Source organism: Scyliorhinus torazame, chromosome 5, assembly GCF_047496885.1.
Source record: "Scyliorhinus torazame isolate Kashiwa2021f chromosome 5, sScyTor2.1, whole genome shotgun sequence".
NCBI classification, from domain to species: domain Eukaryota; kingdom Metazoa; phylum Chordata; class Chondrichthyes; order Carcharhiniformes; family Scyliorhinidae; genus Scyliorhinus; species Scyliorhinus torazame.
The window spans coordinates 326,856,695-326,884,091 of record NC_092711.1 but is presented as its reverse complement, the minus strand read 5'-3'; the positions used below and the strand labels follow the sequence as shown (position 1 = coordinate 326,884,091).

The following is a 27,397-nucleotide window of genomic DNA, read 5'->3' as shown; positions in this document are numbered from 1 at the left end:
CATAACTTCCGGTTGCGGCGATGCCTAGCTAAGCCGCACGTTTCGGCGGCTCCAGCTCCAACGGACCTTCGGGCTCTTTTAAGAGCCCCAACGGGAAATTTTTGGGCGACGCAACCCGGTGTGGGGTGAGTGAATAGGGAGTCCCCCCCCCAACGAAAGAGGAAAATATCGGCGGCGGCGGCTGCAGCGCGAGGAATCGTCGACGAAAGGGACAGAAAGGGAGAAGACACAAGATGGCGGCGGAGAAAGCCCAGGCGACATGGGGGCCCGAGCAAGACGAATTTCTGAGACGGTGTGTGGAGCTACTAAAGAGGGAGGTGCTGACCCCGATGCTACAGGCAATTGAGGGGCTCAAGGAGGCACAAAGGACCCAGGAGACAGAGCTCCGCGTGGTGGAGCAGAAGGTGACGGATAATGAGGATGAGATCCTGGGCCTGGCGGTCAAAACACAGACGCACGAGGCACTCCATAAAAAGTGTATTGAAAGGATTGAGGCCCTAGAAAACAGAGCGCGAAGGAAGAACCTTCGGATACTGAGTCTCCCTGAGGGAGTGGAAGAAGCGGACTGTGGAGCTTATGTAAGTACGATGCTAAGCTCATTGATGGGAGATGAGGCCCCTGCGGGCCCCTTGGAGGTGGAGTAGGCACATCAGATCCCGGCGAGAAGACCAAAAGCGGGAGAACCACCCAGGGCGACAATCATGCGATTTCACCGCCTTAAAGATAGAGAAGAGGTCCTGAGATGGGCTAAAAAGGTGCGGAGTAGCAGATGGGAGAATGCAGTGGTACGGGTGTACCAGGATTGGAGTGCGGAGGTGGCGAGAAGGAGGGCGAGTTTTAACCGAGCCAAGGAGGTGTTACACAAAAAGGTGAAGTTCGGGATGCTGCAGCCGGCACGACGATGGGTCACGTACCAGGAGAGACACCATTATTTCGATACGGCGGAAGAAGCATGGACCTTTATTAAAGAGGAGAAATTGGATCGGAACTGAGGGACTGATACTGTAGGGAATGTTATTGTTATTGTTATGGTTGATGTAAAAAGAGAAGTAAATTGGTATGGGGGGGAGACACTAGGAAATGTGGGCGCCGGTGAGGGGGGAAAGAAGGGACATAGGCGGAGAATGAGGAATGGGAGGGGGAGAGGAAAGGGAGCTGCGCCACAAGAGGCGGGTCAGATAAAGGGATGTTCCCGCGCCAGAAAGATTATGGCGGGAAGACAGGCGCAAGGCGGATGGGAGTTCCCCACACGGGGGGGTTAAGGAGTGAGGAGTAGCCGGGGTCAGTTGAAGTCAGCTGACTTGCGGAAGTAATATGGGGGGAGCAATCACGCTAGAAAGGGATCTAGCGGGGGGGGGGGGGGGGGGGGGGAGACAACTGGGTTGCTGCTGCGGAAATCAAAAAGGAAATGGCTAAAGAGTGGGTGGACGGGGATGGAATGCGACGCCTGGGGAGCGAGTGGGAGCGCGGAGGCGGGATATGGGACTGGCCTAGAGAAGGTAATGGCTAGTCGACACGGGAGGGGGGCAGGTAGCCCCCTAGTGAGGCTGATCACGTGGAACGTGAGAGGCCTGAACGGACCGATTAAAAGGGCCCGAATGCTCGCGCACTTGAAAGGACTAAGGGCAGACGTGGTTATGCTCCAAGAGACGCACCTGAAGGTGGCGGACCAAGTTAGGTTAAGAAAAGGATGGGTGGGACAAGTGTTCCACTCAGGACTAGATGCAAAGAATAGAGGGGTGGCCATATTGGTGGGGAAACGGGTAGCATTTGAAGCAAAGAACATCGCAGCAGATAGCGGAGGTAGATATGTAATGATGAGTGGCAGGCTGGAGGGAATGGAGGTCGTGTTGGTTAATGGATATGCCCCGAATTGGGACGATGCGGGATTTATGAGACGGATGCTGGGTCGTATACCGGACCTGGAGGTAGGAAACTTGATAATGGGAGGAGACTTCACTACCGTGCTGGACCCAGGGCTAGATAGATCCAGATCAAAGACCGGAAGAAGGCCGGCAACGGCCAAGGTGCTCAAGGGGTTTATGGACCAAACGGGGGGAGTGGATCCGTGGCGATTTCTTAGACCGAGGGCCAGGGAGTTCTCCTTCTTCTCCCATGTCCATAAAGTGTACTCCCGGATAGATTTTTTTGTTCTGGGAAGGTCGTTGATCTCAAGGGTGGAAGAAGCTGAGTATTCAGCCATAGCGGTTTCGGACCATGCCCCACACTGGGTGGACCTGGAACTAGGAGAGGAAAGGGAGCAGAGAGCACTCTGGCGATTAGATGTGGGACTGATGGCGGATGAGGGAGTGTGTGGAAGAGTGCGGGGGTGTATTGAGAGATACCTGGAGGTCAATGACGACGGGAGGTCCGTGTGGGAGTGGTATGGGAAGCACTAAAAGCGGTGGTCAGAGGAGAGCTGATCTCCATCAGGGCCCACAAAGGGAAAACAGAGGCCAAAGAAAGGGAAAGATTACTGGGGGAAATTTTAAGGGTGGACAGGGAATTTGCAGAGACTCCGGAGGAGGGACTGTACAGGGAGAGGAGACGACTCCAGACGGAGTTTGACCTCCTGACCACCAGAAAGGCGGAGGTGCTGTGGAGGAAGGCACAGGGGAGGAGATATGAATATGGGGAAAAGGCTAGTCGCCTGCTGGCTCAATTGCGAAAGAGGACAGCAGCGAGGGAGATAGGAGGAATTAGAGACGAAAAGGGAGCCACGGTGCGAAGAGCAGGGAAGATAAACGAGGTGTTCAAGACCTTTTATGAGGGACTGTATAGGTCCCAACCCCCAGAGGGAGAGGAGGGGATGCGGCAGTTCCTGGATCAATTGAGGTTCCCAAGGGTGGAGGAGCAGGAGGTGGAAGGCCTGGGGGCACCCATTGGGGTGGACGAGGTTATTAAGGGGCTGGGGAACATGCAAGCAGGGAAGGCTCCGGGACCAGACGGGTTCCCGGTGGAATTTTATAGAAAATACGTGGACTTGTTGGCCCCGTTGTTGGTGAGGACGTTCAATGAGGCCAGGGAAGGAGGGACTTTACCCCCGACAATGTCGGAGGCGACGATATCGCTAATTCTGAAGAGGGATAAAGATCCGTTGCAGTGCGGGTCCTATAGACCTATTTCATTATTGAATGTGGACGCCAAATTGCTGGCAAAGGTACTGACATCGAGGATGGAGGACTGTGTCCCGGGGGTGGTGCACGAAGACCAGACAGGGTTCGTAAAGGGGAGACAACTGAATGTCAACGTGCGACGACTATTAGGGGTGATAATGATGCCCCCAGTGGAGGGGGAGGCAGAGATAGTGGCGGCAATGGATGCAGAGAAGGCGTTTGATAGGGTGGAGTGGGAGTATTTATGGGAGGCGTTAAGGAGGTTTGGGTTCGGGAACGGGTTTATTAGCTGGGTCAAACTTCTTTATGGGGCCCCAACGGCAAGTGTAGTCACGGGTCGGCAAAGATCGGAGTATTTCCGATTATATAGGGGAACAAGACAGGGATGCCCGCTATCTCCACTATTGTTCGCGTTGGCAATTGAACCTCTGGCCATGGCGTTGAGAGACTCCAGGAAATGGAGAGGGGTGATTAGAGGGGGAGAAGAACACCGAGTCTTGCTATACGCGGATGACCTACTGTTGTGTGTCGGACCCAGCGGGGGGGATGATAGAGGTTATGCGGATGTTGAGGGAGTTCGGAGATTTCTCGAGATATAGGCTTAACATGGGGAAGAGTGAACTATTCGTGATACACCCAGGGGACCAGAGTAGAGAGATAGAAGGCCTGCCTCTAAGGAAAGTGGAAAGAAACTTCCGATACCTGGGGATTCAGATCGCTAGGAGCTGGGGAACCTGGCACAGACTTAATCTGACACGATTGGTAGAACAAATGGAGGAGGACTTCAAGAGGTGGGACATGCAGCCTCTGTCGCTGGCGGGCAGGGTGCAGGCAATTAAGATGATGGTCCTCCCGAGGTTCTTATTTGTATTTCAATGTCTCCCTATACTAATCACTAAGACCTTTTTAAAAAAAATAGACAGGAGCATCACGAGCTTCGTGTGGGCAGGGAAAGTCCCGAGGGTAAGGAGGGGGTTCCTACAACGTAGCAGGGACAGAGGAGGATTGGCGCTACCAAATTTGGGCGACTACTATTGGGCCGCCAATGTGGCGATGATTCGTAAATGGATGATGGAGGGAGAGGGAGCGGCGTGGAAAAGACTGGAGAGACAGTCCTGTCAAGGGACGAGCTTAGAGGCCCTGGTGACGGCGCCGCTACCGCTCTCACCAAAAAAGTTTACCACGAACCCGGTGGTGACGGCAACATTGAATATCTGGGGACAATGGAGGCGACAGAGAGGTGTGCGGGGAGCCCTGGTGGGGTCCCCAATCAGGAACAACCATAGGTTTGCCCCAGGAAGAATGGATGGAGGATTTCAGAGCTGGCACCAGTTGGGAATTAGGAGGGTGAGAGATTTATTTATAGATGGGACGTTTGCGAGCTTGGGAGCATTGGACGAAAAGTATAAGTTGCCCCGGGGAAACTTCCTTAGATATATGCAGGTGAGGGCATTCACAAGACAACAGGTGAGGGAATTTCCGCTGCTCCCGACACAGGGGATACAGGACAGGGTGCTTTCGGGGGTGTGGGTCGGAGAGGGCAAGGTGTCAGAGATATACCGAGAGATGAGGGAAGAGGGGGAGGAGTTGGTGGGAGAATTAAAAGGAAAGTGGGAAGAAGAGCTAGGGGAGGAGATAGAGGGGGGTATGTGGGCTGATGCCCTAAGCAGGGTAAATTCCTCTTCCTCGTGCGCCAGGCTTAGCCTGATTCAATTTAAGGTGCTACATAGAGCACACATAATGGGAGCAAGACTGAGCAGGTTCTTTGGAGTGGAGGACAAGTATGGGAGGTGCGGCGGAAGCCCAGCAAACCACGCACATATGTTTTGGTCGTGCCCGGCACTGGAGGGGTATTGGAAGTGAGTGACGGGAGTGATTTCTAAGGTGGTGAAGGCCCGGGTCAAACCAGGCTGGGGGTTAGCTCTATTTGGAGTTGCGGATGAGCCGGGAGTGCAGGAGGCGAAAGAGGCCGACGTTGTGGCCTTTGCGTCCCTAGTAGCCCGGCGCAGGATCCTACTCATGTGGAAGGAGGCGAAACCCCCCGGACTGGAGGCCTGGGTAAATGATATGGCGGGGTTCATTAAACTGGAGCAGATAAAGTTTGCCCTGAGAGGATCGGCTCAAGGGTTCACCAGGCGGTGGCAGCCATTTCTCGACTACCTAGGGGAACGTTAGAGGGAAGACAGATGACCAGCAGCAGCAACCCAGGGGGGGGAAGGGTGGGGGGGGGAAGTTTTAGTTTATGTTAAACGATTAGATTACCATGTTGATTAGCCATTTGTTTATTGTTAAACTTTCTTTACTGTTATGTTTGATCTGTAAAGGGAAATTTTGATCGAAAAAACTTCAATAAAACATATTTTTAAAAAAAAACTTTCCAAATATTGATTAGAACCTCTATCGGTCGAACAGATCGGATGGGGCAGTTTTTGTAGTGTTTGCAGGAGGGTTTCATGACACAATATGTGGATAGGCTGACAAGAGGGGGGCCACATTGGATTTGGTACTGGGTAATGAACCGGGCCAAGTGTTAGATTTGTTTGTGGGAGAGCACTTTGGAGATAGTGACCACAATTCGGTGTCTTTCACTATTGCAATGGAGAGGGATAGGAACATACGGCAGGGCAAGGTTTATAATTGGGGGAGGGGTAATTATGATGCGATTAGGCAAGAATTAGGGAGCATAAGATGGGAACAGAAACTGTCAGGGAAAGGCACAAATGAAAAGTGGAGCTTGTTCAAGGAACAAATACTGCGTGTCCTTGATAGGTATGTCCCTGTCAGGCAGGGAGGAAATGGCCGTGTGAGGGAACCACGGTTCACAAAAGAGGTTGAATGTCTTGTCAAGAGGAAAAGGAAGGTTATGTAAGGATGAGAAAACAAGGTTCAGTTGGGTCGCTTGAGGGTTACAAGGGAGCAAGGAATGAGCTGAAAAAAGGGCTTAGGAGAGCTAGCAGGGGGCATGAGAAGTCCTTAGCGGGTCGGATCAAGGAAACCCCAAGGCTTTTTACTCTTATGTGAGAAATAAAAGAATGACCAGGGTGAGGGCAGGGCCAGTCAAGGACAGTAGTGGGAACTTGTGCATGGAGTCAGAAGAAATAGGAGAGGCGTTGAATGAATACTTTTCTTCAGTGTTCACAAAGGAGAGGGGCCATGTTTTTGAGGATGAGAGTGTGATACAGGCGGGTAGGCTGGAGGAGGTAGATGTTCTGAGGAAGGATGTATTAGCAATTTTGAAAAACCTGAGGGTCGACAAGTCCCCTGGGCCAGATGGGATATATCCAAGGATTCTTTGGGAGGCAAGGGATGAGATTGCAGTCTTTGGCTTTGATCTTTGGGTCCTCGCTGTCCACGGGGATAATGCCAGAGGACTGGAGAGTGGCGACTGTTGTTCCTCTGCTCAAGAAAGGGAATAGGAATGACCTGGTAATTATAGGCCGGTTAGTCTTACTTCGGTGGTCGGGAAGATAATGGAAAAGGGCCTGAAGGATAGGATTTATGACCAATTGGAAAGATGCAGCTTAATCCGGGATAGTCAACATGGATTCGTGAAGGGTAGGTCTTGTCTCACAAATTTGATTGAATTCTTTGAGGAGGTAACTAAGTGTGTAGATGAAGGTAGAGCAGTTGATGTCATATACATGGATTTTAGTCAGGCGTTTGATAAGGTTCCCCATGGCCGGCTCATGAAGAAAGTAAGGAGGTGTGGGATAAAGGGAAACTTGGCCAATTGGATAAGTAACTGGCTATCACATAAAGACAGAGGGTGGTGGTTGATGGAAAATTTTCAGACTGGAGACCAGTTACCAGCGGTGTACCACAGGGATCAGTGCTGGGTCCTCAGCTATTCGTGATTTTTATCAATGACTTGGAGGAGGGGGCTGAAGGGTGGGTCAGTAAATTTGCTGATGACACCAAGATTGGTGGAATAGTGGATGAGGTGGAGGGCTGTTGTAGGCTGCAAAGAGATATTGATAGGATGCAGAGCTGGGCCAAAAAATGGCAGATGGAGTTTAACCCTGATAAGCAATTAAACACGTGGCTACAGGGATGGTGCAGGCGGGAGGGATTCAGATTTCTGGATAACTGGGGCTCTTACTGGGGAAGGTGGGACCTCTACAGACAGGATGGTCTACATCTGAACCTGAGGGGCATAAATATCCTGGGGGGGAGATTTGTTAGTGCTCTTTAGGGGGGTTTAAACTAATGCAGCAGGGGCATGGGAACCTGGATTGTAGTTTTAGGGCACGGGAGAATGAGAGTATAGAGGTCAGGAGCACAGATTTGACGTCGCAGGAGGGGGCCAGTGTTCAGGTAGGTGGTTTGAATGTGTCTACTTCAATGCCAGGAGTATACAAAATAAGGTAGGGGAACTGGCAGCATGGGTTGGTACCTGGGACTTCGATGTTGTGGCCATTTCGGAGACATGAATAGAGCAGGGACAGGAATGGATGTTGCAGGTTCCGGGGTTTAGGTGTTTTAGTAAGCTCAGAGAAGGAGGCAAAAGAGGGGGAGGTGTGGCGCTGCTAGTCAAGAGCAGTATTACGGTGGCGGAGAGGATGCTAGACGGGGACTCTTCTTCCGAGGTAGTATGGGCTGAGGTTAGAAACAGGAAAGGAGAGGTCACACTGTTGGGAGTTTTCTATAGGCCTCCAAATAGCTCTAGGGATGTAGAGGAAAGGATGGCGAAGATGATTCTGGATAAGAGCGAAAGTAACAGGGTAGTTATTATGGGAGACTTTAACTTTCCAAATATTGACTGGAAAAGATATAGTTCGAGTACATTAGATGGGTCGTTTTTTGTACAGTGTGTGCAGGAGGGTTTCCTGACACAATATGTTGACAGGCCAACAAGAGGCAAGGCCACTTTGGATTTGGTTTTGGGTAATGAACCAGGCCAGGTGTTGGATTTGGAGGTAGGAGAGCACTTTGGGGACAGTGACCACAATTCGGTGACGTTTACGTTAGTGATGGAAAGGGATAAGTATACACCGCAGGGCAAGAGTTATAGCTGGGGGAAGGGCAATTATGATGCCATTAGACATGACTTGGGGGGGATAGGTTGGAGAAGTAGGCTGCAAGTGTTGGGCACACTGGATAAGTGGAGCTTGTTCAAGGAACAGCTACTGCGTGTTCTTGATAAGTACGTACCGGTCAGGCAGGGAGGAAGGCGTCGAGTGAGGGAACCGGGGTTTACCAAGGAAGTGGAATCTCTTGTTAAGAGGAAGAAGGAGGCCTATGTGAAGATGAGGTGTGAAGTTTCTATGACACCGAGATCCCTCTGCTCATCCACACTTCCAAGAACTTTACCATTAGCCAAATATTCCGCATTCCTGTTATTCCTTCCAAAGTGAATCACCTCACACTTCTCTACATTAAACTCCATTTGCCACCCCTCAGCCCAGCTCTGCAGCTTATCTATGTCCCCCTGTAACCTGCTACATCCTTCCACACTATCGACAACACCACCGACTTTAGTATCGTCTGCAAATTTACTCACCCACCCTTCTGCGCCTTCCTCTAGGTCATTGATAAAAATGACAAACAGCAACGGCCCCAGAACAGATCCTTGTGGTACTCCACTTGTAACTGAACTCCATTCTGAACATTTCCCATCAACCACCACCCTGTCTTCTTTCAGCTAGCCAATTTCTGATCCACATCTCTAAATCACCCTCAATCCCCAGCCTCCGTATTTTCTGCAATAGCCTACCGTGGGGAACCTTATCAAACGCTTTGCTGAAATCCATATACACCACATCACCTGCTCTACCCTCGTCTACCTGTTCAGTCACCTTCTCAAAGAACTCGATAAGGTTTGTGAGGCATGACCTACCCTTCACAAAGCCATGCTGACTATCCCTGATCATATTATTCCTATCTAGATGATTATAAATCTTGTCTCTTATAATCCCCTCCAAGACTTTACCCACTACAGACGTGAGGCTCACCGGTCTATAGTTGCCGGGGTTGTCTCTGCTCCCCTTTTGAACAAAGGGACCACATTTGCTATCCTCCAGTCCTCTGGCACTATTCCTGTAGTCAATGATGACATAAAAATCAAAGCCAAAGGTCCAGCAATCTCTTCCCTGGCCTCCCAGAGAATCCTAGGATAAATCCCTTCAGGACCCGGGGACTTATCTATTTTCAGCCTGTCCAGAATTGCCAACACCTCTTCCCTACGTACCTCAATGCCATCTATTCTAATAGCCTGGGTCTCAGCATTCTCCTCCACAACATTATCTTTTTCCTGAGTGAATACTGACGAAAAATATTCATTTAGTATCTCGCCTATCTCTTCAGACTCCACACACAACTTCCCATCCCTGTCCTTGACTGGTCCTACTCTTTCCCTAGTTATTCGCTTATTCCTGACATACCTATAGATTTTCATGTGTCCATGTACATAGATCCCTGAAAGTTGCCACCCAGGTTGATAGGACTGTGAAGAAGGCCTATGGAGTGTTGGCCTTTATTGGTAGAGGGATTGAGTTCCGGAGTCATGAGGTCATGTTGCAGCTGTACAAAACTCTGGTACGGCTGCATTTGGAGTATTGCGTACAGTTCTGGTCACCGCATTATAGGAAGGACGTGGAAGCTTTGGAGCGGGTGCAGAGGAGATTTACCAGGATGTTGCCTGCTATGGAGGGAAAATCTTATGAGGAAAGGCTGATGGACTTGAGGTTGTTTTCGTTAGAGAGAAGAAGGTTAAGAGGAGACTTAATAGAGGCATTCAAAATGATCAAGGGGTTAGATAGGGTGGACAGTGAGAGCCTTCTCCCGCGGATGGAAATGGCTAGCACGAGGGGACATAGCTTTAAACTGAGGGGTAATAGATATAGGACAGAGGTCAGAGGTAGGTTCTTTACGCAAAGAGTAGTGAGGCCGTGGAATGCCCTACCTGCTACAGTAGTGAACTCGCCAACATTGAGGGCATTTAAAGGTTTATTGGATAAGCATATGGATGATAATGGCATAGTGTAGGTTAGATGGCTTTTGTTTCGGTGCAACATCGTGGGCCAAAGGGCCTGTGCTGCGCTGTATCGTTCTATGTTCTATGTTCTAAGTGCGAGGTGATTCATTTTGGTAGAAAAAAATTTGAATGCGGATTACAGGGTCAACGGCAGGGTTCTGAGGAATGTGGAGGAACAGAGAGATCTTGGGGTTCATGTCCACAGATCTCTGAAGGTTGCCACTCAAGTGGATAGAGCCGCGAAGAAGACTTATAGTGTGTTAGCGTTTATTAACAGGGGGCTTGAGTTTAAGAGCCGCGGGGTTATGCTGCAACTATACATGACCCTGGTGAGACCACATTTGGAGTATTGTGTGCAGTTCTGGTCACCTCATTATAGGAACCATGTGGAAGCATTGGAAAGGGTGCAAAGGAGATTTACCAGGATGCTGCCTGGTTTGGAGGATAGGTCTTATGAGGAAAGGTTGAGGGAGCTAGGGCTTTTCTCATTGGAGCGAAGGAGGATGAGAGGCGACTTAATAGAGGTTTATAAGATGATGAGGGGGATAGATAAAGTGGACGTTCAGAGACTATTTCCTCGGGTGGATGTAGCTGTTACAAGGAGGCATAACTGTAAGGTTCAGGGTGGGAGATATAGGAGGGATGTCCGAGGTAGGTTCTTTACTCAGAGAGTGGTTCGGGTGTGGAATGGACTGCCTGCTGTGATAGTGGAGTCGGACACTTGAGGAACTTTCAAGCGGTTATTGGATAGGCACATGGAGCACACCAGAATGACAGGGAGTGGGATAGTTTGATCTTGGTTTCTGACAATGCTCGGCACAACATCGAGGGCCGAAGGGCCTGTTCTGTGCTGTACTGTTCTATGTTCTATTAAATTGATTTAATTTCGAACTGCAGCAATGGTCTGTGATAGGAGGAATTAATGCCAGTCCTCGGAGCTTAATTCAAAATACCTGGGTTTAAATGGAAATTATTCTGAGCAACTTTTTATTTTGATGATATATTTAAGCACTTGGTCCTTACAGTAACTTTAAAAATATATAATTTTATTCTCCTTTTTCACATTTTCTCCCAAATTCACACCCACCACCAATAAGCAGTAACGAATGTAATGTAAATCTCCATTTCAACAACAGTAATCCCATTCTCCCACCAAACTCCCAAACAGCAGCCCGCATGTTAACAAACAAATAACAAAAAGGAATCAGGAATCACCCATAGTCACCATTAACACATAGTCAGTCCCCACCACCTCCAACCCTAATGTTCGATGTGATCCAATTCTTGAAAGTGCATAAAGGGCAGCACAAGTGGTTAGCACTGTGGCTTCACAGCGTCAGGGTCTCAGGTTCGATTCCCTGCTGGGTCACTGTCTGTGCGGAGTCTGCACGTTCTCCCCGTGTGTGCGTGGGTTTCCTCCGGGTGCTCCGGTTTCCTCCCACAGTCCAAAGACATGCAGGTTAGGTGGATTGGCCATGATAAATTGCCCTTAGTGACCAAAAAAGGTTAGGAGGGGTTATTGGGTTTCGGGGATAGGGTGGAAGTGAGGGCTTAAGTGGGTCGGTGCAGACTCGATGGGCCGAATGGCCTCCTTCTGCACTGTATGTTCTATGTTCTATAATGAATAACACCCATGAATTGTAGAACCCCTCCATCCTTCCCCTCAGTTCAAATTTGACCTTTTCAAGTGTTAGGAATTCCAGCAGGTCCCGCCGCCACAGACCTCTCCACCCTAACAGGATCCGCCAACGAGGCGAAGGCTACAACATCTGCCTCCACACCCGTTTCCGACCACGGCTGGTCCGACACCCCGAACATGGCCTCCCGAGGACCCAGGTCCCGTTTCACGTGCACCACTTTAGAGATTATCCTAAAAATCTTCCAGTAATCCTCCAGCTTTGGACAGGACCAAAACATATGAACGTGGTTTGCGGGCCCTCCCCCCCCGCAAGTTCACACACATCTTCTACCCCCTCAAAGAGCCGGCTCATCCTCGCCCTTGAGGGGACAGTGAAAACAGCGCGAGAGGTGAGTGAGCCGGGACAGTGAAAACAGCGCGAGAGGTGAGTGAGCTGGGACAGTGAAAACAGCACGGGAGGTGAGTGAGCTGGGACAGTGAAAACAGCGCGAGAGGTGAGTGAGCCGGGACAGTGAAAACAGCACGGGAGGTGAGTGAGCTGGGACAGTGAAAACAGCGCGAGAGGTGAGTGAGCCGGGACAGTGAAAACAGCGCGAGAGGTGAGTGAGCTGGGACAGTGAAAACAGCGCGGGAGCTGAGTGAGCCGGGACAGTGAAAACAGCGCGAGAGGAGAGTGAGCCGGGACAGTGAAAACAGCACGGGAGGTGAGTGAGCCGGGACAGTGAAAACAGCACGGGAGGTGAGTGAGCCGGGACAGTGAAAACAGCGCGGGAGCTGAGTGAGCCGGGACAGTGAAAACAGCGCGGGAGGTGAGTGAGCTGGGACAGTGAAAACAGCGCAGAGACTTAAAAAGTCCAGGAGCTGCGAGTCAGAGCGGAGATTTTAAAAGATCGCGGCCTAGTTTCGGGAGACGTTCGGAGGAGGAGGAGCAGTCTCTGTCAGGGAGAGAACCTGAGAACATCTAAGACACTCAGAAGGTAAGTAAGTGATTTTACTCATTTTTACTTTTATACCTTTTTCAAATTGTGTGTGTCGGGGGGAAACTGAAGTGACATCACAGAAAAGCTGTGGCCTGAGTGGCTGGCAGGGAATCTACACTAAATTAAAAAAATTAAGCATTGGTAACTAATTAGACATAATTACTTAATTATAATTTAGAGGGGTATCTAAGCCAGAGATCGGAGAGTACTATATATAGCTTTCGCATTTCTATTAGAAATCTAGTGCTAGGATTCAGATAGTTAACAGTAACATTGAAAATTTTTAAAAAATGTTTTAAAAAATGTTTTTTTTTTAATTTAAGTTTTAATTAATTGACGCAATGTCAGTTAGAGGGGTGCAGTGCTCTGACTGTGAGATGTGGCAGGTCCGGGAGGCTTCCAGCGTCCCGGATAGCTTCATCTGCAGAAAGTGCACCCAACTGGAGCTCCTCACAGACCACATGGTTCGGTTGGAGCAGCAATTGGATGCACTTAGGAGCATGCAGGTGGCGGATAGCGTCATAGATCGCAGTTATGTAAATGTGGTCACACCCAAGGTGCAGGCAGAGAAATGGGTGACCACCAGAAAGGGCAGGCAGTCAGTGCAGGAATCCCCTGTGGTTGTCCCCCTCTCGAACAGGTATACCCCTTTGGATACTGTCGGGGGGATAGCCTATCAGGGGAAAACAGCAGCAGCCAGAGCAGTGGCACCACGGCTGGCTCTGATGTTCAGAAGGGAGGGTCAAAGCGCAGAAGAGCAATAGTAATAGGGGACTCTATAGTCAGGGGCACAGATAGGCGCTTCTGTGGACGTGAAAGAGACTCCAGGATGGTATGTTGCCTCTCTGGTGCCAGGGTCCAGGATGTCTCCGAACGGGTAGAGGGCATCCTGAAGGGGGAGGGCAAACAGGCAGAGGTCGTTGTACATATTGGTACTAACGACATAGGCAGGAAGGGGCATGAGGTCCTGCAGCAGGATTTCAGGGAGCTAGGCAGAAAGTTAAAAGACAGGACCTCTAGGGTTGTAATCTCGGGATTCCTCCCTGTGCCACGTGCCAGTGAGGCTAGAAATAGGAAGATAGAGCAGCTAAACACGTGGCTAAACAGCTGGTGTAGGAGGGAGGGTTTCCGTTATCTGGACCACTGGGAGCTCTTCCGGGGCAGGTGTGACCTATATAAAGACGGGTTGCATCTAAACCGGAGAGGCATAAATATCCTGGTCGCGAGGTTTGCTAGTGTCACACAGGAGGGTTTAAACTAGTATGGCAGGGGGGTGGGCACGAGAGCAATAGGTCAGAAGGTGAGAGCATTGAGGGAGAACTAGGGAATAGGGACAGTGGGGCTCTGAGGCAGAGCAGACAGGGAGAAGTTGCTGAACACAGCGGGTCTGGTGGCCTGAAATGCATATGTTTTAATGCAAGAAGTATTACGGGTAAGGCAGATGAACTTAGAGCTTGGATTAGTACTTGGAACTATGATGTTGTTGCCATTACAGAGACCTGGTTGAGGGAAGGGCAGGATTGGCAGCTAAACGCTCCAGGATTTAGATGTTTCAGGCGGGATAGAGGGGGATGTAAAAGGGGAGGCGGAGTTGCGCTACTGGTTCGGGAGAATATCACAGCTGTACTGAGGGAGGACACCTCAGAGGGCAGTGAGGCTATATGGGTAGAGATCAGGAATAAGAAGGGTGCAGTCACAATGTTGGGGGTTTACTACAGGCCTCCCAACAGCCAGCGGGAGATAGAGGAGCAGATAGGTAGACAGATTTTGGAAAAGAGTAAAAACAACAGGGTTGTGGTGATGGGAGACTTCAACTTCCCCAATATTGACTGGGACTCACTTAGTGCCAGGGGCTTAGATGGGGCGGAGTTTGTAAGGAGCATCCAGGAGGGCTTCTTAAAACAATATGTAGACAGTCCAACTAGGGAAGGGGCGGTACTGGACCTGGTATTGGGGAATGAGCCCGGCCAGGTGGTAGATGTTTCAGTAGGGGAGCATTTCAGTAACAGTGACCACAATTCAGTAAGTTTTAAAGTACTGGTGGACAAGGATAAGAGTGGCCCTAGGATGAATGTGCTAAATTGGGGGAAGGCTAATTATAATAATATTAGGCGGGAACTGAAGAACATAGATTGGGGTCGGATGTTTGAGAGCAAATCAACATCTGACATGTGGGAGGCTTTCAAGTGTCAGTTGAAAGGAATTCAGGACCGGCATGTTTCTGTGAGGAAGAAGGATAAATACGGTAATTTTCGGGAACCTTGGATAACGAGAGATATTGTAGGCCTCGTCAAAAAGAAAAAGGAGGCATTTGTCAGGGCTAAAAGGCTGGGAACAGACGAAGCCTGCGTGGAATATAAGGAAAGTAGGAAGGAACTTAAGCAAGGAGTCAGGAGGGCTAGAAGGGGTCACGAAAAGTCATTGGCAAACAGGGTTAAGGACAATCCCAAGGCTTTTTACACGTACATAAAAAGCAAGAGGGTAGCCAGGGAAAGGGTTGGCCCACTGAAGGATAGGCAAGGGAATCTATGTGTGGAGCCAGAGGAAATGGGCGAGGTACTAAATGAATACTTTGCATCAGTATTCACCAAAGAGAAGGAATTGGTAGATGTTGAGTCTGGAGAAGGGTGTGTAGATAGCCTGGGTCACATTGAGATCCAAAAAGATGAGGTGTTGGGTGTCTTAAAAAATATTAAGGTAGATAAGTCCCCAGGGCCTGATGGGATCTACCCCAGAATACTGAAGGAGGCTGGAGAGGAAATTGCTGAGGCCTTGACAGAAATCTTTGGATCCTCACTGCCTTCAGGGGATGTCCCGGAGGACTGGAGAATAGCCAATGTTGTTCCTCTGTTTAAGAAGGGTAGCAAGGATAATCCAGGGAACTACAGGCCGGTGAGCCTTACTTCAGTGGTAGGGAAATTGCTGGAGAGAATTCTTCGAGACAGGATCTACTCCCATTTGGAAGCAAATGGACGTATTAGTGAGAGGCAGCACGGTTTTGTGAAGGGGAAGTCGTGTCTCACTAACTTGATAAGAGTTTTTCGAGGAGGTCACTAAGATGATTGATGCAGGTAGGGCAGTGGATGTTGTCTATATGGACTTCAGTAAGGCCTTTGACAAGGTCCTTCATGGTAGACTAGTACAAAAGGTGAAGTCACACGGGATCAGTGGTGAGCTGGCAAGGTGGATACAGAACTGGCTAGGTCATAGTAGGCAGAGGGTAGCAATGGAAGGATGCTTTTCTAATTGGAGGGCTGTGACCAGTGGTGTTCTGCAGGGATCAGTGCTGGGACCTTTGCTGTTTGTAGTATATATAAATGATTTGGAGGAAAATGTAACTGGTCTGATTAGTAAGTTTGCAGACGACACAAAGGTTGGTGGAATTGCAGATAGCGATGAGGACTGTCAGAGGATACAGCAGGATTTAGATTGTTTGGAGACTTGGGCGGAGAGATGGCAGATGGAGTTTAATCCGGACAAATGTGAGGTAATGCATTTTGGAAGGTCTAATGCAGGTAGGGAATATACAGTGAATGGTAGAACCCTCAAGAGTATTGAAAGTCAAAGAGATCTAGGAGTACAGGTCCACAGGTCATTGAAAGGGGCAACACAGGTGGAGAAGGTAGTCAAGAAGGCATACAGCATGCTTGCCTTCATTGGCCGGGGCATTGAGTATAAGAATTGGCAAGTCATGTTGCAGCTGTATAGAACCTTAGTTAGGCCACACTTGGAGTATAGTGTTCAATTCTGGTCGCCACACTACCAGAAGGATGTGGAGGCTTTAGAGAGGGTGCAGAAGAGATTTACCAGAATGTTGCCTGGTATGGAGGGCATTAGCTATGAGGAGCAGTTGAATAAACTCGGTTTGTTCTCACTGGAACGAAGGAGGTTGAGGGGAGACCTGATAGAGTTCTACAAAATTATGAGGGGCATAGACAGAGTGGATAGTCAGAGGCTTTTCCCCAGGGTAGAGGGGTCAATTACTAGGGGGCATAGGTTTAAGGTGAGAGGGGCAAGGTTTAGAGTAGATGTATGAGGCAAGTTTTATATGCAGAGGGTAGTGGGTGCCTGGAACTCGCTACCGGAGGAGGTAGTGGAAGCAGGGACGATAGTGACATTTAAGGGGCATCTTGACAAATATATGAATAGGATGGGAATAGAAGGATACGGACCCAGGAAATGTAGAAGATTGTAGTTTAGTTGGGTAGCATGGTCGGCACTGGCTTGGAGGGCCGAAGGGCCTGTTCCTGTGCTGTACATTTCTTTGTTCTTTGTTGTGTGCTCTACACACCACCTTCAGCTGTATCAGCCCCAACCTCGCACACGAGGTGGAGGCGTTCACCCTCCGGAGCACCTCACACCAGAACCCCTCCTCCATACCCTCTCCCAACTCTTCCTCCCACTTTGCCTTGATTCCATGCAGCCGTGCCTTCTCCTCTCTCAAAATAGCCCCTTAAACCGCCGACACTACCCCCTTCTCCAGTCCGCCTGTCGTCAGCACCTCCTCCAGCAATGTGGAGGCCGGCTCCACCGGGAAGCTCTGGTTTGCAGGTCAACAAGGATCTTGACTTTAAACGCAATACTCACAGTCTGGTCGATAGCCCACACTTCGTGGCGTTCGTTTCACCAGCAGACTATAAAGAAGCAAGAGAGAGTTATTGGAATGATATTGTCAAATAGAATCATCGAGCACAGTCTCCTCTGCTCCAAGGAAAATAATCCCAGTCTATCCTATCTCTCTTCATAACTAAAACTCTCCAGTCCAGGCAACATCCTGGTAAATCTCCTCTGCACCCTTTCCAGTGCTAGCACATCTCTCCTACAACCCTTTTGGAGTAACCTTTATCCTGGGAGAGGAGGAAAAATCCTCTGAAGATGGGGATGAGAAAGAGATGGGGAAGATGCTGGGACTGGTAAACCAGAGACCCAGGCTAATGCTCTGAAATCCCACCATGGCACCTGTTACAATTAATAAAGTCTGGAATTGAAAGCGAGTCTCAGTAATGATGACCATGAAAGTATTGGCAATTGTTGTAAAACCCCATCTTGTTCACTAATGCCCTTCAGGGAAGAAAATCCCTGAACTGGGCTCCAGACCCACAGAAATGTGGTTGACTCTGAAATGGATGAGCAAGACACTCAGTTCAAGGGCAATTCGGGATGGACAACAAATTCTGACCTCATGGTGAACACCTACATCACATTAAATAATAAAGGGCAAAACTAGGAATGTGGTGTCCCGCTGGCAGTGCACTCCCGCTCAGGGATTTCTGGGGTGGCTTCAATGGGAATTCCCATTAACAGTGTGGAGGAGCAGAGAATTCTGCCGTCAGCGACAATGTACCATCCCCCACTGCCGAGAAACAGGCAACTGGGGGGCGGAGAATTCCGCCCATGGCCGATATAGTTCGGATTTCAGGAATGCTGTGGTGTCAGGACTCAGGGATGTGGGAGCAAGATCCATGGGATGGGAACTGAAATTATTTTATAAAATATGTATGTCTGGGGATTCTGAAGCAAACAGTAACTCAAGGCCTTTAGGCAGTTAGAAAATCTATTGCCCACTATTTATATTGGTTAGCAGCTGACACTGTACAGGCTGCACACATGAAGCTTACCTGACCACTTTCACCATGTTGGGTTTGTAATCCTGCAACATGTTCAGCAGAGTTTGCATTGTTTTACCCGTATCAATTATATCCTGTGAACAAAGGGAGTTTATCATCTTCATAGAAAGTTGTGTGTGCTCCAGCGCTTCCCCCATGCCCAGCGCACCATCCAGCGCTTCCCCCATGCCCAGCGCACCATCCAGCGCTTCCCCCATGCCCAGCGCACCATCCTGCGCTCCCCCCATGCCCAGCGCACCATCCAGCGCTTCCCCCATGCCCAGCGCACCATCCTGCGCTCCCCCCATGCCCAGCGCACCATCCAGCGCTTCCCCCATGCCCAGCGCACCATCCAGCGCTTCCCCCATACCCAGCGCACCATCCAGCGCTCCCCCCATGCCCAGCGCACCATCCTGCGCTCCCCCCATGCCCAGCACACCATCCTGCGCTCCCCCCATGCCCAGCGCACCATCCAGCGCTTCCCCCATGCCCAGCGCACCATCCAGCGCTCCCCCCATGCCCAGCGCACCACCCAGCGCTCCCATGCCCAGTGCACCACCCAGCGCTCCCCATGCCCAGTGCACCACCCAGCGCTCCCCCATGCCCAGTGCACCACCCAGCGCTCCCATGCCCAGTGCACCACCCAGCGCTCCCCCATGCCCAGCGCACCATCCAGCGCTCCCCCATGCCCAGTGCACCACCCAGCGCTTCCCTCATGCCCAGCGCACCATGCAGCGCTTCCCCCATGCCCAGCGCACCATGCAGCGCTTCCCCCATGCCCAGCGCACTATGCAGCGCTCCCCCATGCCCAGCGCACCATGCAGCGCTTCCCCCATGCCCAGCGCACCATGCAGCGCTTCCCCCATGCCCAGCGCACCATGCAGCGCTTCCCCCATGCCCAGCGCACCATGCAGCGCATCCCCCATGCCCAGCGCACCATGCAGCGCTTCCCCCATGCCCAGCGCACTATGCAGCGCTCCCCCATGCCCAGCGCACCACCCAGCGCTCCCCCAATGCCCAGCACACCATCCAGCGCTCCCCCCATGCCCAGCACACCATCCAGCGCTCCCCCATGCCCAGCACACCATCCAGCGCTCCCCCCATGCCCAGCGCACCATGCAGCGCTTCCCCCATGCCCAGCGCACCATGCAGCGCATCCCCCATGCCCAGCGCACTATGCAGCGCTTCCCCATGCCCAGCGCACCATGCAGCGCATCCCCCATGCCCAGCGCACCATGCAGCGCTCCCCCCATGCCCAGCGCACCACCCAGCGCTCCCCATGCCTAGCGCATCACCCAGGGCTTCCCCCATGCCCAGCGCACCACCCAGCGCTCCCCCATGCCCAGCGCACCATCCAGCGCTCCCCCCAGGCCCAGCGCACCACCCAGCGCTCCCCCCCAGGCCCAGCACACCACCCAGCGCTCCCCCATGCCCAGCGCACCACCCAGCGCTCCCCCCAGGCCCAGCGCACCACCCAGCGCTCCCCCCAGGCCCAGCGCACCACCCAGCGCTTCCCCCATGCCCAGAGCACCACCCAGCGCTTCCCCCATGCCCAGCGCACCATGCGCTTCCCCCATGCCCAGCGCACCATGCAGCGCTTCCCCCATGCCCAGCGCACCATCCAGCGCTCCCCCATTCCCAGCGCACCATGCAACGCTTCCCTCATGCCCAGCGCACCATGCAGCGCTTCCCCCATGCCCAGCGCACCATCCAGCGCTCCCCCATGCCCAGCGCACCACCCAGCGCTTCCCCCATGCCCAGCGCACCACCCAGCGTTTCCCCCATGCCCAGCGCACCACCCAGTGCTCCCCCAGCGTTTCCCGTCATGCCCAGCGCACCATCCAGCGTTTGCCCCAGGCCCAGCGCACCATCCAGCGTTTGCCCCAGGCCCAGCGCGCCAAGCAGCGCACCATGCAACGCGCCATGCTCTCCCAACCTCCAGCACTATCGCTCCCATATGAGCTTCCCATTCTCCTGCTACTTCTTAGTTATCTGCAGACTCACACCATCCCCATAAACTTCAGCTCATCTGAAACTTGCTGCAAGTTCGGATAGTGGCAGCAATGTATCATTCACCCACTCCGAGGCTACAGTAGTTCACAACACTTAACATAGAACATAGAAAATACAGCACAGAACAGGCCCTTCGGCCCACGATGTTGTGCCGAACCTTTGTCCTAGATTAATCATAGATTATCATTGAATTTACAGTGCGGAAGGAGGCCATTCAGCCCTTTGAGTCTGCACCGGCTCCTGGAAAGAGCACCCTACCCAAACTCAACACCTCCACCCAACACCAAGGGCAATTTTGGACATTAAGGGCAATTTATCATTGGCCAATTCACCTAACCTGCACATCTTTGGACTGTGGGAGGAAAACGGAGCACCCGGAGGAAACCCACGCAGACACGGGGAGGACGTGCAGACTCCGCACAGACAGTGACCCAAGCCGGAATCGAACCTGGGACCCTGGAGCTGTGAAGCATTGTGCTATCCACAATGCTACCGTGCTGCCCTTAAGAACAAATAAATCTACACTATATCATTTTACCGTAATCCATGTACCTATCCAATAGCTGCTTGAAGGTCCCTAATGTTTCCGACTCAACTAATTCCACAGGCAGTGCATTCCATGCCCCCACTACTCTCTGGGTAAAGAACCTACCTCTGACATCCCCCTATATCTTCCACCTTTCACCTTAAATTTATGTCCCCTTGTAATGGTTTGTTCCACCCGGGGAAAAAGTCTCTGACTGTCTACTCTATCTATTCCCCTGATCATCTTATAAACCTCTATCAAGTCGCCCCTCATCCTTCTCCGTTCTAATGAGAAAAGGCCTAGCACCTTAACCTTTCCTCGTAAGACCGACTCTCCATTCCAGGCAACATCCTGGTAAATCTTCTTTGCACCTTTTCCAAAGCTTCTAACATCCTTCCTAAAATGAGGCGACCAGAACTGTACACAGTACTCCAAATGTGGCCTTACCAAAGTTTTGTACAGCTGCATCATCACCTCACGGCTCTTAAATTCAATCCCTCTGTTAATGAACGCGAGCACACCATAGGCCTTCTTCACAGCTCTATCCACTTGAGTGGCAACTTTCAAAGATGTATGAACATAGACCCCAAGATCTCTCTGCTCCTCCACATTGCCAAGAACTCTACCGTTAACCCTGTATTCCGCATTCATATTTGTCCTTCCAAAATGGACAACCTCACACTTTTCAGGGTTAAACTCTATCTGCCACTTCTCAGCCCAGCTCTGCATCCTATCTATGTCACTTTGCAGCCGACAACAGCCCTCCTTACTATCCACAACTCCACCAATCTTCGTATCGTCTGCAAATTTACTGACCCACCCTTCAACTCCCTCATCCAAGTCATTCATGAAAATCACAAACAGCAGAGGACCCAGAACTGATCCCTGCGGTACGCCACTGGTAACTGGGATCCAGGCTGAATATTTGCCATCCACCACCACTCCCTGACTTCTATCAGTTAGCCAGTTCGTTATCCAACTGGCCAAATTTCCCACTATCCCATGCCTCCTTAGAACATAGAACAATACAGCGCAGTACAGGCCCTTCGGCCCACGATGTTGCACCAAAACAAAAGCCATCTAACCTACACTATTCCATTATCATCCATATGTTTATCCAATAAACTTTTAAATGCCCTCAATGTTGGCGAGTTCACTACTGTAGCAGGTAGGGCATTCCACGGCCTCACTACTCTTTGCGTAAAGAACCTACCTCTGACCTCTGTCCTATATCTATTACCCCTCAGTTTAAAGTTATGTCCCCTCGTGCCAGCCATTTCCATCCGCGGGAGAAGGCTCTCACTGTCCACCCTATCCAACCCCCTAATCATTTTGTATGCCTCTATTAAGTCACCTCTTAACCTTCTTCTCTCCAACGAAAACAACCTCAAGTCCATCAGCCTTTCCTCATAAGATTTTCCCTCCATACCAGGCAACATCCTGGTAAATCTCCTCTGCACCCGCTCCAAAGCCTCTACGTCCTTCCTATAATGCGGTGACCAGAACTGTACGCAATACTCCAAATGCTGCCGTACCAGAGTTCTGTACAGCTGCAACATGACCTCCTGACTCCGGAACTCAATCCCTCTACCAATAAAGGCCAACACTCCATAGGCCTTCTTCACAACCCTATCAACCGGGGTGGCAACTTTCAGGGATCTATGTACATGGACACCTAGATCCCTCTGCTCATCCACACTTTCAAGAACTTTTCCATTAACCAAATATTCCACATTCCTGTTATTCCTTCCAAAGTGAATCACCTCACACTTCTCTACATTAAACTCCATTTGCCACCTCTCAGCCCAGCTCTGCAGCTTATCTATATCCCTCTGTAACCTGCTACATCCTTCCACACTATCGACAACACCACCGACTTTAGTATCGTCTGCAAATTTACTCACCCACCCTTCTGCGCCTTCCTCTAGGTCATTGATAAAAATGACAAACAGCAACGGCCCCAGAACAGATCCTTGTGGTACTCCACTTGTGACTGAACTCCATTCTGAACATTTCCCATCAACCACCACCTTCTGTCTTCTTTCAGCTAGCCAATTTCTGATCCACATCTCTAAATCATCCTCAATCCCCAGCCTCCGTATTTTCTGCAATAGCCTACCGTGGGGAACCTTATCAAACGCTTTGCTGAAATCCATATACACCACATCAACTGCTCTACCCTCGTCTACCTGTTCAGTCACCTTCTCAAAGAACTCGATAAGGTTTGTGAGGCATGACCTACCCTTCACAAAGCCATGCTGACTATCCCTGATCATATTATTCCTATCTAGATGATTATAAATCTTGTCTCTTTTAATCCCCTCCAAGACTTTACCCACTACAGACGTGAGGCTCACCGGTCTATAGTTGCCGGGGTTGTCTCTGCTCCCCTTTTTGAACAAAGGGACCACATTTACTATCCTCCAGTCCTCTGGCACTATTCCTGTAGCCAATGATGACATAAAAATCAAAGCCAATGGTCCAGCAATCTCTTCCCTGGCCTCCCAGAGAATCCTAGGGTAAATCCCATCAGGTCCCGGGGACTTATCTATTTTCAGCCTGTCCAGAATTGCCAACACCTCTTCCCTACGTACCTCAATGCCATCTAATCTATTTACCTGGAGCTCAGCATTCTCCTCCACAACATTATCTTTTTCCTGAGTGAATACTGACGAAAAATATTCATTTAGTATCTCGCCTATCTCTTCAGACTCTACACACAACTTCCCATCCCTGTCCTTGACTGGTCCTACTCTTTCCCTAGTCATTCGCTTATTCCTGACATACCTATAGAAAGATTTTGGGTTTTCCTTGATCCTTCCTGCCAAATACTTCTCATGTCCCCTCCTTGCTCGTCTTAGCTCTCTCTTCAGATCCTTCCTCACTACCTTGTAACTATCCATCGCACCAACTGAAACTTCACACCTCATCTTCACATAGGCCTCCTTCTTCCTCTTAACAAGAGATTCCACTTCTTTGGTAAACCACGGTTCCCTCGCTCGGCACCTTCCTCCCTGCCTGACCGGTACATACTTATCAAGAACACGCAGTAGCTGATTCTTGAACAAGCTCCACTTATCCAGTGTGTCCAACACTTGCAGCCTACTTCTCCACCTTATCCCCCCCAAGTCACGTCTAATGGCATCATAATTGCCCTTCCCCCAGCTATAACTCTTGCCCTGCGGTGTATACTTATCCCTTTCCATCCTTAACGTAAACGTCACCGAATTGTGGTCACTGTCCCCAAAGTGCTCACCTACCTCCAAATCCAACACCTGGCCTGGTTCATTACCCAAAACCAAATCCAATGTGGCCTCGCCTCTTGTTGGCCTGTCAACAAACTGTGTCAGGAAACCCTCCTGCACACACTGTATAAAAAACGACCCATCTAATGTACTCGAACTATATCTTTTCCAGACAATATTTGGAAAGTTAAAGTCTCCCATAATAACTACCCTGTTACTTTCGCTCTTATCCAGAATCATCTTCGCCATCCTTTCCTCTACATCCCTAGAACTATTAGGAGGCCTATCGAAGACTCCCAACAGTGTGACCTCTCCTTTCATGTTTCTAACCTCAGCCCATACTACCTCGGAAGATGAGTCCCCATCTAGCATCCTCTCCGCCACCGTAATACTGCTCTTGACTAGCAGCGCCACACCTCCCCCTCTTTTGCCTCCTCTGAGCTTACTAAAACACCTAAACCCCGGAACCTGCAACATCCATTCCTGTCCCTGCTCTATCCATGTCTCCGAAATGGCCACAACATCGAAGTCCCAGGTACCAACCCATGCTGCCAGTTCCCCTACCTTATTTCGTATACTCCTGGCATTGAAGTAGACACACTTCAAACCACCTACCTGAACACTGGCCCCCTCCTGCGATGTCAAATCTGAGCTCCTGACCTCTATACTCTCATTCACCCGTACCCTAAAACTACAATCCAGGTTCCCATGCCCCTGCTGCATTAGTTTAAACCCCCCCCAAAGAGCACTAACAAATCTCCCCCCCAGGATATTTGTGCCCCGCAGGTTCAGATGTAGACCATCCTGTCTGTAGAGGTCCCACCTTCCCCAGAAAGAGCCCCTTACTTTCTGCATAAGCCTACCATGGGGAACTTTATCAAATGCCTTACTAAAATCCATGTACACTACATCCACTGCTGTACCTTCATCCACATGCTTGGTCACCTCCTCAAAGAATTCAATAAGATTTGTAAGGCAAGACCTACCCTTCACAAATCCGTGCTGACTATCCCTAATCAAGCAGTGTCTTTCCAGATGCTCAGAAATCCTATCTTTCAGTACCCTTTCCATTACTTTGCCTACCACCGAAGAAAGACTAACTGGCCTGTAATTCCCAGGGTTGTCCCTAGTCCCTTTTTTGAACAGGGGCACGACATTCGCCACTCTCCAATCCCCTGGTACCACCCCTGTTGACAGTGAGGACGAAAAGATCATTGCCAACGACTCTGCAATTTCATCTCTTGCTTCCCATAGAATCCTTGGATATATCCCGTCAGGCCCGGGGGACTTGTCTATCCTCAAGTTTTTCAAAATGCCCAACACATCTTCCTTCCTAACAAGTATTTCCTCGAGCTTACCAGTCTGTTTCACACTGTCCTCTCCAACAATATCGCCCCTCTCATTTGTAAATACAGAAGAAAAGTACTCGTTCAAGACCTCTCCTATCTCTTCAGACTCAATACACAATCTCCCGCTACTGTCCTTGATCGGACCTACCCTCGCTCTAGTCATAGTTAAAGTTTGCATTCTCATGTCTCCAAGGCTTCGCCATCCTTAATTCTTCCAGCCATAAATAATCCTGGTCCTGTGACCCCACATTCACCCTCCTGCCCACCATTGGCGGCCGAGGCACTCAACTCTGGAATTGCAGACAAAAACCTCTCCTTTTGGATGACAAATCTCAAAAAAGACCTTGACCAAGCTTTTTGGCCACTTGTCCCATCGAGTTATAAAAGGTAGTTTTCCGCTGGGGAATTTTCTCAGGAGATGCACAAAGAGAACAGTCAATGGTTACATTATTTAGGGGCTCTGGAGATTAAAGTCTGTGGAAGATCGGCTCAAAAAAGAAAAGGAAGCCCGTCAGGGTGTACACAGCCGGAAGCCCGTCAGGGTGTACACAGTCGCGAGCCCGTCGGGGTGTACACAGTCGCAAGCCCGTCAGGGTGTACACAGTCGCAAGCCCGTCAGGGTGTACACAGTCGCAAGCCCGTCAGGGTGTACACAGTCGGGAGCCCGTCGGGGTGTACACAGTCGGGAGCCCGTCGGGGTGTACAGAGTCGCACGCCCGTCAGGGTGTACACAGTCGCAAGCCCGTCAGGGTGTACACAGTCGCAAGCCCGTCAGGGTGTACACAGTCGGGAGCCCGTCGGGGTGTACACAGTCGGGAGCCCGTCGGGGTGTACAGAGTCGCACGCCCGTCAGGGTGTACACAGTCGCAAGCCCGTCAGGGTGTACACAGTCGCAAGCCCGTCAGGGTGTACACAGTCGCAAGCCCGTCAGGGTGTACACAGTCGGAAGCCCGTCAGGGTGTACACAGTCGGGAGCCCGTCAGGGTGTACACAGTCGCAAGCTCGTCAGGGTGTACACAGTCGCAAGCCCGTCAGGGTGTACACAGTCGGAAGCCCGTCAGGGTGTACACGGTCGGGAGCCCGTCGGGGTGTACACAGTCGCAAGCTCGTCAGGGTGTACACAGTCGCAAGCTCGTCAGGGTGTACACGGTCGGGAGCCCGTCAGGGTGTACACAGTCGCAAGCTCGTCAGGGTGTACACAGTCGCAAGCCCGTCAGGGTGTACACAGTCGGGAGCCTGTCAGGGTGTACACAGTCGCAAGCCCGTCGGGGTGTACACGGTCGGGAGCCCGTCAGGGTGTACACAGTCGCAAGCCCGTCAGGGTGTACACAGTCGCAAGCCCGTCAGGGTGTACACAGTCGCAAGCCCGCCGGGGTGTACACAGTCGCAAGCCCGCCGGGGTGTACACAGTCGCAAGCCCGTCGGGGTGTACACAGTCGCAAGCCCGTCAGGGTGTACACAGTCACACTGGAGGGTTTAAACTAGTATGGCAGGGGGGTGGGCACGGGAGCAATAGGTCAGAAGGTGAGAGCATTGAGGGAGAACGAGGGAATAGGGACAGGGTGGCTCTGAGGCAGAGCAGACGGGAGAAGTTGCTGAACACAGCGGGTCTGGTGGCCTGAAGTGCGTATGTTTTAATGCAAGGAGCATTACGGGTAAGGCAGATGAACTTAGAGCTTGGATTACTACTTGGAACTATGATGTTGTTGCCATTACAGAGACCTGGTTGAGGGAAGGGCAGGATTGGCAGCTAAACGTTCCAGGATTTAGATGTTTCAGGCGGGATAGAGAGGGATGTAAAAGGGGAGGCGGAGTTGCGCTACTTGTTCGGGAGAATATCACAGCTGTACTGCGAGAGGACACCTCAGAGGGCAGTGAGGCTATATGGGTAGAGATCAGGAATAAGAAGGGTGCAGTCACAATGTTGGGGGTATACTACAGGCCTCCCAA

The 27,397-nt window shown here is 50.8% G+C and overlaps 1 protein-coding gene across 2 annotated transcripts in view; it reads right to left on the bottom strand.

Annotated features, from left to right (window-relative positions):
* The window catches only part of hprt1 (hypoxanthine phosphoribosyltransferase 1), an 81,138-nt gene that overhangs the window by 9,029 nt on the left and 44,712 nt on the right, over positions 1-27,397 (bottom strand). For both annotated transcript variants that reach the window (XM_072506007.1, XM_072506008.1), the window contains 2 exons: positions 18,327-18,409; positions 17,296-17,342 (listed from right to left, as the gene is read on the bottom strand). In XM_072506007.1, the coding sequence (XP_072362108.1) occupies positions 17,296-17,342; positions 18,327-18,409 (130 nt within the window). The remainder of the gene's footprint in view (positions 1-17,295; positions 17,343-18,326; positions 18,410-27,397) is intronic.